Source organism: Myotis myotis, unplaced genomic scaffold, assembly GCF_014108235.1.
Source record: "Myotis myotis isolate mMyoMyo1 unplaced genomic scaffold, mMyoMyo1.p scaffold_m19_p_5, whole genome shotgun sequence".
Classification (NCBI taxonomy): Eukaryota; Metazoa; Chordata; class Mammalia; order Chiroptera; family Vespertilionidae; genus Myotis; species Myotis myotis.
Window position 1 is genome coordinate 109,576,943 of NW_023416357.1, and position 15,025 is coordinate 109,591,967.

The 15,025-nt window shown below is 39.9% G+C and overlaps 1 protein-coding gene across 1 annotated transcript in view; it reads right to left on the minus strand.

Moving 5' to 3' along the window:
• Nucleotides 1-15,025, minus strand: part of LOC118656596 (ATP-binding cassette sub-family A member 3-like) — a 231,346-nt gene that overhangs the window by 78,833 nt on the left and 137,488 nt on the right. Inside the window, exon 19 of the mRNA XM_036310024.1 lies at nt 12,483-12,650. Within this exon, the coding sequence (XP_036165917.1) occupies nt 12,483-12,650 (168 nt within the window). The remainder of the gene's footprint in view (nt 1-12,482; nt 12,651-15,025) is intronic.

A 15,025-nucleotide genomic window follows, 5' to 3' on the forward strand; every position in this document is an offset into this window, starting at 1 on the left:
TTAGGGTAATGATGGCCTTGTAAAAAGAGTTTGGAAGTCTTCCTTTCTCTTAGAATTTTTGGAATAGTTTGAGGCATATAGGTGTTATATCTTTTAATATTTGGTAAAACTACCCTGTGAAGCAGTCTGGGTCAGGGCTTTTGTTGCTGGGAGTTTTTTTAATTAGTGCTTCAATTTCATCAGTAGTTATTGGCCTATTCAGGTTTTCTGATTCTCTCTGATTTAGTTTTAGAAGATTGTATTTTTCTAGGAATTTGTTCATTTCATCCAGGTTGTCCAGTTTGTTGGCATATAGTTGCTCACAGTATTTTCTTAAAAGTCTTTGTATATCTGTGGGGTCAGTTGATACTTCACCTCTTTTGTTTCTGATTTTATTTATATAGGTCTTTCTCATTGTATCTTGACAAGTTTGGCTAAATGTTCATCAATCTTGTTTCTCTTTTAAAAGTACCAACTCTTGGTTTTATTGATTTTTTTGTGTTGTGTTTTAGTCTCTATGTCATTAATTTGTGTTATGATCTTTATTATTTCCTTCCTTCTACTTACTCTGGGCTTTGCTTATTGTTCTCTTCCTAATTCTTTAAATTGTAGGATTATATAGTCCATTAGAAATTTTTCTTATTTCTTAAGGTAGGCTTGTGTCAGAGACAGCAGGATCACTGCCCGAGCACTGCTGCTCTGAGTTGCCCTGAGTCCATATATTCTTCTAAATGCTTCCGGACTATGCCAGGGCAGGTCCTTCTGGAACCCTGCCCACTGTACTAACTGTTGGGAACTTAGTCCAAGTTCCTCCTTTGTCCTCTGCTCACTAGCTACAAGTGTTGGGTCTGAGCCCTCTGCCTGGGTCTGGACCTCCTAGGACACCAGGTCTTAGATGGAGAAGCCATGAGAGGTTGTGGGTGTATAAGAATGCGTCTTTATTGCAGAAGCCAGTGGCCACATAGCCATCAGACAAGACAGTCCAATACAGCAAAGTCTCTTATGGGCAGGCATCTGGACACTGGCTGGTTAACCTGTACATCTTTTCCACACAGCAGCATCAGTCTCTGTACCCACAGCTACTAATCTAAGTAGCTGCACGCTGGCCCCTGGACTCACCACCTCACATCGTAGTGGTACCTTGGCTCTTTGCCTCAGCAGCTTCTCCTGTCTCTCCTGCCCCCAGCACACTGGTTGGTCTCTGTAGCATCACATAGTAGCTACTTCTGAGCTATGAGTCTTCATCTTACATCGCAGCAGCAGCTCTCAGCTCCGTCTGCGCTCTCTAGCCTCTCCCGCCCACATACATAGGAGCTACGTTTTCTGTGCCTACTGCCTCTGCTTCTCTGAGCTCTCTAGCCTCTGCTCTGCCCAACACACTGGCCTTAGTAATATACTTGTATATTACTCCTTAGGCAAAGAAGGCTTCGTGCCAATAGTTACATCAACTGTATTTTGGCTACAGAAGGGCACAGTGTCCTTGCACCTGCTCATGGTATCTTGGCCTTGGGCACCCCAATTAGGCTCATGCTCAGTGCGGCTTTGGCCATTCTGGTGTATTGACAACAAGGCCTCTGTGCTCCCATTGGCCTTGACTATCTGGGGACCCTGGTGTGGTTTCCACAGCCTGTAATGCTATGAGATTCCTTCTCAGGACTGCTTTTGCTATTGTGTGTCCATTTTCATGAAGTTTTAGGTTTCCTCCTTGATCCCATTGGTAATCCACTCATTGTTAAATAACATGCTATTTAGCCTCCATGCATTTTAATGCTTTGGGGTGTTTAAATTGAAGTTGATTTCTAGTTTTATGCTATTGTGATCCAAAAAGATGCTTGATATGATTTCAATTTTCTTGAACTTGTAGAGACTTAGTTTCTGTCCTAACATGTGGTCTATTTTTTAAAATGTCACATGTGCACTTGAGAAGAATGTATATTCTACAGCTTTGGGGTGAAATGTTCTATAAATGTCAATTAAATGCATTAAAATTATTGTGTCATTTAGGGTCACTGTTTCCTTGTTGATTTTTTGTCTGGAAGATCTATCCAGTAATATCAGTAAGATCTACCCAGTAATATCAGTAATATTAAAGTCCTCTACTATGATTGTATTGCTGTAGATCTCTCCCTTTAAGTCCTCCACAAGTTGTTTTTATATATCTGGGTGCTCCTAAATTGGGTGCATATATGTTTACCAGGGTTATATCTTCTTGTTGGATCAATACCTTCAGTATTATGAAGTGGCCTTCATTGTCTCTTGTTATGGCCTTCATTTTGAAGTCTATTTTGGGAAATGTGGGTATTGCTATCCCACATCTTTTTTGTTTCCATTTGCATAAAAATTTTTCCCCATCCCTTCACTTACATCCTGTGTAAGTCTTTTGTTCTGAGGTGGGTCTCATATATAGCATTAGAGGCCTGGTGCACGAATTCCTGCATGTGGGGTGGAAGGGACCACAGGAGGTTGGCTGCGGGAGTGCATTGACCACGAGGGGGCAACTCCTGCATTGAGCGTGTGCCCCCTGGTGGTCAGTGCGCATCATAGTGACTGGTAATTCAGTTGTTCAGTCATAATGTTCTCTTAGGCTTTTATTTATAAAGATATGTATATATGGGTCATGTTTTCCTATCCCTTCAGCTATGCTGTATAGTTTCATTTGAGCACTTGAGCCATTTACATAAGATTATTATTGATAGGTTGCCATTTTTATTACTTATATTTGTGTCTCTCTCTCTCCCCCCACCCCACTCCCATTTCTTCTTACAACAGTCCCTTTAGCATTTCTTGCAGGGATAGTTTGGTGGTAATAAGCTCCATTAGCCTTTGTTTCTCTGTAAAGCTCTTTATTTCACCATGAATTTTGAATGATAGACTTGCTGGATATAGTAGTCTTGGGTTCAGCCCCTTGTTTTTCATTACTTTGTATACTTCATGCCACTCCCTCTGGCCTGAAGTGTTTCTATTGAGAAATCAGGTGACAACCTAATGGGAACTCCTTGCACATAACTCTCTGCTTCTCTCTTGCTCCCATTAAGAGTCTTTCTTTGTCTTTAAAGTTTGCCATTTTAATTGTGATGTTTCTTTGTGTGGGTCTTTTGACATTCATCTTTTTTTTTTTAATGTATTTTATTGATTTTTTACAGAGAGGAAGGGAGAGAGACAGAGAGCTAGAAACATCGATGAGAGAGAAACATCGATCAGCTGCCTCCTGCACATCTCCCACTGGGGATATGCCCACAACCCAGGTACATGCCCTTGACCGGAATCGAACCTGGGACCCTTCAGTCCGCAAGCCGACGCTCTATCCACTGAGCCAAACCGGTTTCGGCTTGACATTCATCTTGATTGGGACTCTGTGTTTCCTAGTCTTGTGTGACTATTTCCTTCACCAGATCAGGGAAGATTTCTGTCATTATTTCTTCAAACAGGTTCTCTATTCCTTACTCATGTTCTTTTTCTTCTGTCACCCCTATGATGAGAATGTTGTCCCAAAGCTCTGTTAAACTCTTCTACTGCTTCCCCCCACCCAAATTGCTGCTCAGAGTGAGGTTTTTTTATGTATTTGTCCAGTTTTCCCAACACCATTTGTTGAAAAGATGATCTTCCTGCCATTGTTTTTGCCTCCTTTGTCAAATATTAATTGACCATAATTGTGTGGGTCAATTTCTGGGGTTTGTGTTCTGATCCATTGCCTGTTTTTGTGCCAGTGGCAGGCTGTTTTGGTTATAATGGCTTTGTAGTAGAGTTTGATATGCAATATTGTGATCTCTTCGATGTTGTTTCTCAAAATTGCTACCAGTATTCAGGTTCTTGTATGGTTCCATATAAATTTCTGGAGTATTTTTTATAGTTCTGTGAAGTATGCTGTTGGTATTTTAATAGGAATTGCATTGAATCTATAGACTACAATGGGTAATATAGATATTTTACTGATGTTAGTTCTTCCAATCCATGAACATGGAATACATTTCCATTTTTTCTTCCTCTATTTCTTTATCCAATGTCCTATAGTTTTCCAAATACAGGTTCTTTTACTGCCTTGATTAAGTTCATTCCTAGGTATTTTATTTTTTTGTTGCAATGGTAAATGGGATTTTTTTAAAGTTTCTCTCAATGAGAGTTCATGATTGGTATATAAAAATGCCATTGATTTCTGGTTGTTGATTTTGTATCCTGCTACCTTGCCAAATTCATTTATTAACTTTAGTAGTTCCCTTGTGGGATTTTAGAATTTTCCTTGTACAATATCATGTCATCTACAAATAATGACAGTTTTCTTCCCCCTTTACAATTTGGATGGCTTTAATTTCTTCTCATCTTATTTCTATGCCTAGGAAATCAAGTACTATGTTGAATAAATGTGGTGAAAGTTGGCATCCATGTCTTGTTCCCATTCTTAACTGAAATGCTTTTAGTTATTGACCATTGAGTATCCTGTTGGCTGTCAGTTTGTCAGATATGGCCTTTATTATGTTGAGCTATAATCCCTCTATTCCCACATTACTGAGATTGTTTTTTAACAAAAAAGGGTGCTCGATTTGGTTGAATGCTTTTTTTGCATCTATTTATAGTTTGGTGGTAATAAACTCCATTAGCCTTTGTTTCTCTGTAAAGCTTTTTATTTCAACTTCAATTTTGAATGATAGTCTTGCTAGACACAGTAGTCTTGGATTTAGGCCCTTGTTTTTCATTACTTCGAATACTTCATTCCACTCCATTCTGGCCTGAAGTGTTTCTATTGAGAAGTCAACTGACATTCTGATGGAAACTCCTTTGTAGATAATTTTCTGTCTCTCTCTTGCTGCCCCTAAAATTGTTTCTTTGTCTTTAACATTTGCCATTTTAATTATGATGTGTCTAGGTGAGGTTCTCTTTGGGTAAATCTTTATTGGGACCCCTTCTGCCCCCTGAATTTGTGTGATTATTTACAAGGCCTTCCTTGGGAGAAGGTTGCAGGAAGCTGCAGAGGCTAGGCACCCAGCCTCGCCACTCCCCAGACTAGCTGTAGTCAAGGCCTGAAACCATGAACACCCCACCTCAAAACCCACACAAACATGTGCCCCAAGGACACAACCCAGACCCAGTGCATGCCAGCCAAAGACACTACCAGACAGTGCACCTAAGTGAACACCAACTGGGCTCCTTAAGCTCCTTAAGCCCCTTTATAACCTTTACTTTGAACTCTGTGTGATAGGTTGCTTGCCTCATTTTATTTAGTTCTTTGTCTGGAGACTCCTTCATTTGAAGGTTGTTTCTTTGTCTTTCCATTTTAGCAGTGTCTTTGTATTTGATTCTATGTATTAGATAAAACTGCTATTTTCCTTCATCAGGTTGGGGAAGTTTTCTGTCATTATTTCTTTAAATAGGTTATCTGTTCCTTATTCATCTTCTTCCCCTTCTGGCATTCTTATAATGTGAAGGTTGTTGTTTCATGCTGTCCCAGAGCTCCCTTAAGCTATCTTCCTGCTATTTCATTCTTTTTTCTATTTGCTGCTTTGAGTATTAATTTCTACCTTATCTTCCAAATCACTGATTTGATCCTCTGCTTCATCCAATCTACTTTTAATGCCTTCCAGTGTGTTCTTGATGTCAGATATACCATTCTTCATTTCTATCTGGTTCTGGTTCATGGTTTCTATTTCATTTTCATGCTGCTATAGTTCCCACTGAGTTCCTTGTAATTTTCACTAAGCTCCTTAAGCACCTTTATAACCTTTACTTTGAACTCTATGTGTGATAGGTTGCTTGCCTCCTTTTATTTAGTTCTTTGTCTGGAGACTCCTTCATTTGAAGATTGTTTCTTTGTCTTTCCATTTTAGCAGTCTTTTTGTATTTGCTTCTATATATTAGATAAAACTGCTATGCCTTCCAGTGTTTTGGGGATGGCCTTATGTAGAAAGTATCTTGAGGGATTCAGTGGTACAGTCTCTTTGTTCACCTGAACTTGATATCTAGGAATGCCTCTTGTGTGTATTATTTGGGATCTCCTATTGTAATTGGGACTTGATTGTTGATGTCCCATTTGCAGGAGAAATTTTTCTTCTGACTTGCTGCCAGTGAGATTCAACCCCAACGTCATTGTGCCAGCTATTATACAGGTGCTGATAGAATAGAATAAGAACCAACAGGACCAAACTAATCACACCATGAAAATCAAGGTACTCAATGCAACAAAAGGAAAACTAAGAAGGAAAAACAAAAAAAGCAAAGCAAAGAAAATATAAAAAGAATACCATAAAACACTCAACCAAAGACTTAGAGGTGATGTAAAGAAAATGGGAGAAAGAAGGAGACCAAAAATTGCTATATGGAAGCAAGGAAGAATATAAAAAAGCAAATATAGAAGGAAAAAATAAAAAGAAACCAAAATAAATTTAAAACATAATAATAATTGATATATTAAGATATAGATAGAAAAGTGAAATGGAAAAAAGGAGACAAACAAGATAAATAAGAAAAATTAATAATAATAGAAAAAAGTTGAATAGAATCAAAGAGAGAAATTAGAGAGATGCAAGAAAAAAGAGAAGAGAGGAAAAAAGGAGAAAAAACAAACAAGCAACAAAAACACAAACAACACACACACACACACACACACACACACACGCACACACACTCAATCCTTTGGGTACACAATTTATTTTGCTCACTGCATTTTGCTCTGATGTTGTTGAGTCTGGTCCCTTGGCGTGTCTATCCTGAGCCTCCTGGGAGCTTCTCTGTGCAGGCGAATGTTACTCACCGTTCCTTTCTGGCCCTGGGCAACCTGATTGAGGTCTGAGAGGATCAAGCCCCTAGTTGTCCAGAAGACAGAGACTCCTCAGTCAAGAGGCTGGGTCTGCCTTGAGTCTCATGTCTTGATTGTTCCTGTTCTGAGCAGCACTCCCTTCCCCCATGGAGCTGGTCCTGGAAGTGTTTGTGGCAGGTGCACAGAGGTTTCAGCTGATGTTCACATAGCTGCACAGACTAGAGGGGTGTCTGGGCTAATGTTAACTTAGGTGCAGGGCCCCAGCGGTGCCTGTGGTGGGCATACACAGAGTCCAGCTGGTGTTCACTTAAGTGTACTGTCTGGTAGTGTCTTTGGCTGGCATGCACTGGGTCTGGGTTGTGTCCTTGGGGCACATGTTTGTGTGGGTTTTGAGGTGGGGTGCTCGTGGTTTCAGGCCTTGACTACAGCTAGTCTGGGGAGTGGTGAGGTTGGGTGCTTAGCCTCTGAAGCTTCCTGCAACCTTCTCCGAAGAAAGACCCTGTAAATCCTTCAAGATGGCATGGTTTCCAAGCCAGAGCCACACCCAGGGGCATGCGTGTGGCAATAGCAGGGACTCTTTGGCCAGGAGAGCCCAAACCACCCACCCCTGAGACTCCTGCACCATCGGACTCTATCTATCTATCTATCTCTCTCTCTCTTACACACACACACACACACACACATACACACACACACACACGTCCACACATGCACCCTCTCACTCACCCACTCACTCACTCATACCCTCTCCCTAACTCCAGTCCTGCCAACTGCCATATTGGAATCTTCTGCTTGATTCTTATTCATTGTCTACCACTTTTTTCATGCTGGTGTAGTTCTCAGTAGGTTCTTTATAGTTCTCATTAAGTTGCTTGTAGTTCTCACTAATTTGTTTGAGCCCCCTTATAACCATTACTTTGAATTCTTTATCTGACAAATTGCTTGCCTCAATTTCATTTAGTTCTTTTTCTCAAGATTCCTCCTTTTGTTTCATTTGGGAATTATGTTTTTGTCTCCCCATTTTAGCTGTCCAGTTGTCTGGGGCACCAGGTGAGGTGGGCCAATTGAAGGGGCAGGTTTGTGCATCTGGGGACAATGGGTTGCACTGGTTTGTGGTGGTGGGTCCTATCTTCTGGTGGTGTCAGGTTAGGTGTGCTGGGTCATGGTGGCAGGTCCATATGTCCAGGGGCATCAGGTCATGGATGCAGGGAACATTGGGTCATAACTGCAAGGTTGGTCTCAAGGCAGCTTGGTTAGTCATCTGGGAGCACCGGGTCAGTCACAATGGGTTCTGATGGCAGAACCATGCATCTGGGGTCATTGAAGCACAGTGGCACGGCCAGGTGTGCCATGTCAAGGCAGTGGGACCAGTCATCCAGTGGCAGTGGGTTTGCTTGCCAGATCAGGACATTAGATCTATGCATCTGGGCATGTACTCACCTAGGCAGTGGGACCGGTCATCCCAGTGTCATGGTTCAGGCACACCAGGTTGCAACATCAGGCCCATGTGTCTGAGGGTTTCTTGTCCCAGCAGTTTGTCTGTGGTCTAGGGGCACTGGGTCATGGCTTCTTCCTGCTGACTCCTTTGTAATTCCACTTTGAACTTTGTAACTTTTGCTGCTATCTTGGATACCCCCTCCATGCTGTCATTTTAAAAAATCTCTCATATGAAGTGAAATTGAATTGTATAATAAAGACCATTTCCTCCACCTAGTATCAACTATCTTAGCCATATTTCCTCCCCATGCCTACCCCCACCAAATGTATATATTTAATTAACTTGAATCCATGGTTTTTAATAGATTAATTTCTTATATTTTTATTTATATTTTTATAATCATATCAACTTTGCATAGCTATTGGTTGTCTCTTTCTGTTGCACAATCAAAACAACAATGTTATGGGGTGGTGATGATGGCTCTGGGATGATTACTTGGTTGCTTACTATATGAAAGCTATTTCTGTTGTAAGTCAAAATATAATTTCTTTAATAAATGCTTTTCTGCTAGTGGTGGTGTGGATGAAGTTTTCTAATTCCCCTTTAATCCTTTGTTTCTGCAGTACTTTTAACTTATGCTGTTGTCACCTTTTTATATATCAGGCCTCTAAGGGATTGTTCAGCCTTTCAAGTTGCTCTTCTCAAAAGTGTTGCCTTCCCAAGATAAGAATTTTCCAAAAGTATTGAGACATCAAGTCACAGAGGCAAGAAGGTCAGAGAATCTAATTAAGAAAAATACAAACCTCCCAAGCTCCAGTGAGATATATCCTAGTAATGAAAAGAAGACAGGCTGACAATAAATTACTTAAGAACCCATCTTATGATGTTAGAAAAGTAATCCCCCAAAATGGAGAATGTGAAAGAAAATAATAACATCAATTAAAAATTTAGAAAACAGGAGAACCAAGATGGCAGCATAAGGTATAAACCTGTGCGTGCTGCCTCCCACAACAACACTGAAATTACAACTATAAGACAAAACAGCTATCATCCAGAGCCACAGGAAAGCTGGCCAAGTGGAAGTTCTACAACTAGAAGGAAAGAATGAAGCTCATTGAGAACAGGTAGGAGGTGCAGAGGTGCCAATAACAGAGGTATGAAGGCGTGTGCGAGGAGACTGCACCTTGGTGCACAGTTTTTTTCAATCAGAAGGGGATACAAGCTCTCGAATGCATTGAGCTCGTTTAAGGCAAGATTCTGAGGTCCCAGACTCTTACGGGGAGAAACTGGACTGCCTTTCAGTGGTTTGGAAAGTGAGGGGGGCTTTCTCGCAGAGCTGCTTGGAGGGATCATTGTTGCTGTGGGGGTGTGGGACTACAGAGACACAGAGTCGCAGAGACGCCAGGAGTTGCAGACACACTGATGACAGTCGCTCTGCCCTGGTGATTCTCTGAGACCCCGCCCCATTCAATTTACAAATTGGTCAATTTACCCCTCCCAAGCTGTGCTCAGCGGTGCAAAGGAATCACCTCAGCTTTTGCAGCCTAATCTAACTGCAGCTGGGTTAGAGAGCTCCAAAACTTCCAAATTCCAAACAAAGAGGAGAAATCTGCTGATATTGCTGTAGCTCCTGCTGGGTGGACTCACACAGTGGTTGACTTGGAGATCCAGGAGCCAGGGTACCCCTGGTCAGATACCCGATTTCAACTCCTCACATCCATTAGGGACACACTCAAGAGGCAGACTCAGTGAGCACCAAAGCCCCACTGAAGCAAGTCCTGCCCCATAAGGGTGTCTCCAGCACAGCAGTACTTCTTATAGACACAGTGGGTCCTCGCAGTCAGCCAAAAATGCGAAGACAAAGAAACATGTCACAAATGAAAGAAATGGAGGAAAGCAAACTAATGGAGGACAAAGAGTTCAGAACCACAGTTATAAGGTGACTCAAGGATCTTCTACGAACCTCCGAGGAACTTAGTGAGACCTTCAAGGATCCTAATGAGAATGCCAAAGAAATGGAAAAGGACCAGTCATAAATTAAACATACACTGACTGAAATAAAGAATAATATACAGAGATCCAACAGCAGACAAGAGGATCCCAAGAATCAAGTCAAAGATTTGAAATATAAAGAAGCAAAAAACACCCAACCAGAAAAGCAAAACGAAAAAAGAATGAAAAAATATGAAGATAGTGTAAGGAGCCTCTGGAACAACTTCAAACGTACCAACATCCGAATTATAGGGGTGCCAGAAGAAGAGAGAGAACAAGATACTGAAAGCCTATTAGAAGAAATAATGACAGAAAACTTCCCCTACCTGGTGAAAGAAATAGACTTACAAGTCCAGGAAGTGAAGAGAACCCCAAACAAAAGGAATCCAAAGAGGACCACACCAAGACACATCATAATTAAAATGCCAAGGGCTAAAGACAAAGAGAGAATCTTAAAAGCAGCAAGAGAAAAACAGTTAGTTACCTACAAGGGAGTACCCATACGACTGTCAGCTGATTTCTCAACAGAAACCATGCAGGCCAGAAGGGAGTGGCAAGAAATATTCAAAGTGATGAATAGCAAGAGCCTACAACCAAGATTATTCTACCCAGCAAAGCTATCATGTAGAATTGAAGGTCAGATAAAGAGCTTCACAGATAAGAAAAAGCTAAAGGACTTCATCACCACCAAACCAGGATTATATGAAATGCTGAAGGATATTCTTTAAGAAGAGAAGGAAGAAGAAAAAGGTAAAGATAAAATCTATGAACAATAAAGTGACAACAAATACCTATCAACAAGTGAACCTAAAAATTAAGTCAGATTAAAATGGTGAATATAATAGAAGCAGGGGCATAGAAAGGGAGTGAACTGACAATTCTTGGGGGGAAGGAAGTGAGGGGGGTGCGGGAAGAGATTGGACAAAAATCTTACACCTATGGTTGAGAACAATGGCGGGGGGTAAGGGCATGGGGTGGGTGGGAACCAGGTGGAGGGGAGCTATGGGGAAAAAAAGGAACATCTGTAATAATCTGAACAATAAAGATTTATTAATTAAAAAAAATTTAGAAAACAAAGATACAATAGAAAGAATCAATAAATGTAAAAGCTTGCTTCTTTAAAAGGCTACTAATATAATTGATAAAATCTTACTTCTGGTAAGATTTATCAAGAAAAAATATAAATGGAAAGATTAGGAATATCACAAATGTAAATGGCAACATCACTATTCAAACTTATAATTGTTAAAATACCATAATATATTATAAACAAATTTACTCCAATAAATTTTAAAATGTAGGTAAATTAAATGATCCTAGAAAAATTCTATAATGCCTCTCCTCAAATTATCATATTATTTATTATTTTAAATCCTTACCTGAGGACACTTTTCCATTGATTTTTTGAGAGAGGGAAAGACAGAGAAATATTGATGTGAGAGAAACACACATCAATTGGTTGCCTCCTGCACATGCCCCAGCCAGGGAGGAGCCTGCAACTGAGGTAGGTGCTCTTGACTGGAATCAAACCCCAGGATCTTTTGGTCTGCAGGATGATGCTCTATCCACTGAGCAAAACTAGCTAGAGCTCCCAAATTATTAATAGGATACCCAAATGATTCATTCCTTGAAATAACTTGTGTGCCAATTAATGTGTGATTCTGAGTGGTGATGGTGTTGGGGGGAATACAAGTAAATATAATACAATTACAATACAAAGCCTTTCCCTAGAGGTCTTTCCCATAGGTCAGGTGTGGGGAAACTTTTTTCTACCAATGGCCATTTGGATATTTATAACAAAATTTGTGGGCCACACAAAATTATCAGTTTAAAAATTAGTATTTGGTCAAACATTTAAATAACTCACTCCTAATGCCTTGGCAGGGCCAGACAAGATGATTTTGCAGGCCTTAGACAGCCCGTGGGCCGGATGTTCCCCACTCCTGCCATAGAGGAAGTACATCACAGAAGGAAAGAACATAGCTGTGAATCCCAGCCCTAGCCCAGGAAAGCTGTGTAAGATTGGGCACAGGCACTTCCTCAAAGTGACTTTTAAGAAGGTTGAGTTTGTGAAGATTTAGAATAATGTATATAAAGTTATTAGGTGGTTGATTGTTAGCACCGCCTAGTTCTGATGACAACTTCAAATTTACCTTGGATTTTCTTTTGAGGCTTATTATATTTAAAAGTTCTTTTCCCCAGCCTTGTAAAATGACCTAAATACAGGTAGCCTGACTCCTTTGAAATATGGGCAGACCCCACATGTCCCATGGGCTGACCCTGAAACTAACTTCCTAGATACTTAGGGACTCCCAAGATACTTACTTTTTTCATCACAGTCTAAGAAGGCATAAGGATTTTCCATGCACATTTTTTTATTGTAGTAGAAATCAAAATAGTTCATGATGCACTTCCCCAGGTTGTAATTGGGAAGGAGCAGTAACGATCTCAGTATGAAGGTTCTGGTGGAATTTGATACCATACTTTCATTTTCTAAAAAGATGATAAGATTGAGCCTCATTATAGGAAATGAACTATCCCAGGAAAAAAAAATCTCCAATTTATAATCAAACCAAGCTCAGGGAATCAAAAGTCAGATGATTATGCTTGAAGAACACTATTTCCCAATAGGTTTGTTCCTGCTGACAGCTAATAACAGTTTGTGTTGATAACTGAAGAGTCTGAAAGTCTCTTGGATGAAGTGGATGCCAGCATAAGTCTTCCTGGCACCGTTATGAACAGAAAACAACTACGGTCTCTTTTCCACATTTCTAAATGAATCAAATCAATCGGGGAGGCAACGTATGAGATGCAGCCTAGAATTCACCAATAGAGAACACATAGGGAATTTATGATATATTTGAGAGTAGGAAAATCTTCAAAGAAACCAGTTGATGTGTAACTGATATCTCTCTAAAGAATGTATTGGATATGAATAATAATTAGACTAAATGCCTGGAGATGTGAACATGCTTAATTTATGAATTTTGATAATTCTGTTCTTGGGGAAGAAGATACAGGCTAGCCTAAACACAAAGTTCACATAAGACACTTTGAGCAAGAAGAGGTGACCAAGCAGTGCCAAAGCCATGGTGATTCTGTCCTGTGGAGATATTAACTTGATATAGAGGCAAACAATTGATCCAGATTAAAGAATTCTGCTTATTGTCTACTTGAACAAATGCAAAAAATGGCACTAATTTTATAGACTAGCACTATCTAATATATCTAATCATGGGAAGCTCTATGTCTGCACTCAGATATAAGTATGGCTATTGAGGACTAGAAAGTGGCTAGTGTGGCTATGGAACTGAATTTTAAATTGTATTTAATTTCAATAAATTTAAGTTTAAAAAGCCCCATGTGGCTAGTGGCTACCATATTACACAGTTCAGATATAGTCTGATATCTTGTGAACTCACCCTGTAGCAATCATGAGTGTCTTCTCTTCCAAAGAGTAGAGAAAAATCTTAGGTGAGGAAGAGAAACAAAATATCTTACCTGGCAAACGATGAAAGACTCTTTAGGGATGGGAAAAGGGAAAAACTGGCAAAAAAGTGTTACTAAAAATAATTATCATCCAGCTCAGCATGGCATTGACTGTTCAGAACAGACTATAAATCAACTAAATTGTAAACTACTATACCCCTGGTGTGGCCATCTGGACGTACATGATGGGACGCCACTTCTCTAGAGACTCCCAGCGAAGGAATATTTTATGTGCTCACTTCACCAGCCCCAGCATTTGTTTTATATACTCCAGTAGCAGTTCTCGGTTTGTCACATTTTAGAATTATGGTAGTTTCTTTCTGTCCACTCTGCATTTGTTTTATTTACTTTTCTTATACATTACACAGCCTAATGTATAATGTTTAATACAAGTGGCAACAGCAGTCACTCTTATCCAGCTCTTCATCTGTAAAGGAAATGCTTTCAATGAATCATCAAATATTATGCTATAGGCCAGGGGTCCTCAAACTACGGCCCGCGGGCCACATGCAAATACAAATATTGTATTTGTTCCCGTTTTGTTTTTTTACTTCAAAATAAGATATGTGCAGTATGCATAGGAATTTGTTCATAGTTTTTTTTTTTAAACTATAGTCTGGCCCTCCAAAGGTCTGAGGGACAGTGAACTGGCCCCCTGTTTAAAAAGTTTGAGGACCCCTGCTATAGAGTTTTGTCCTTTATAAAGTTAGGCACTTTTCTCCCCTAATCCTATTTACTAAGAAATTTTATCACATATCATTTATTTTTCTGCATCTATTGAGATAATTATGTTTCTTCTATTAACCCATTAAAATGGGAATTTTATTTATAGATTTTTCTAATATAAAAACAACCTTTTTAGATTGTTTGCTAATATTTTATTTAACATTTTTGAATCTATGTTTATGAATGAAATTAGTTCATGATTATTTTGTCAGGTTTTGACATGAGGCTTTTGTTAGTCTTGTAGAAGGGGCTGGAAGTGTGATCTTACTCTTCTGTATCTCCTGGAGGACAATTCAGGACTCACCAGTAGTCACCTAGGCCTTATGTTTTCTTTTTGAAAATAATTTAAACTATTAACTACTTGGATTCTTGTAGTACAACTGGAATTTTCTAATACTTCTTAAATCAGATTTAGTGAATTTCATTTTTTCCTAGAAATATAACAATTTGTTCAAAGTTCTTAGACTTGTCCTTACATTATTATATTCTCTTATTTTTCAATGTGTAACAAATATATATATACTAGAGGCCCAATGCATGAAATTCATGCAAGGGCCTTGGCCCCGGCTCCCGCCCGCCACCGCGGCCAAGGGCCTCTGCGGCCTCTGCCATGGCCTCTGTCCGCTGCGGCTTTGTCCAGAAGGAAGGACGTC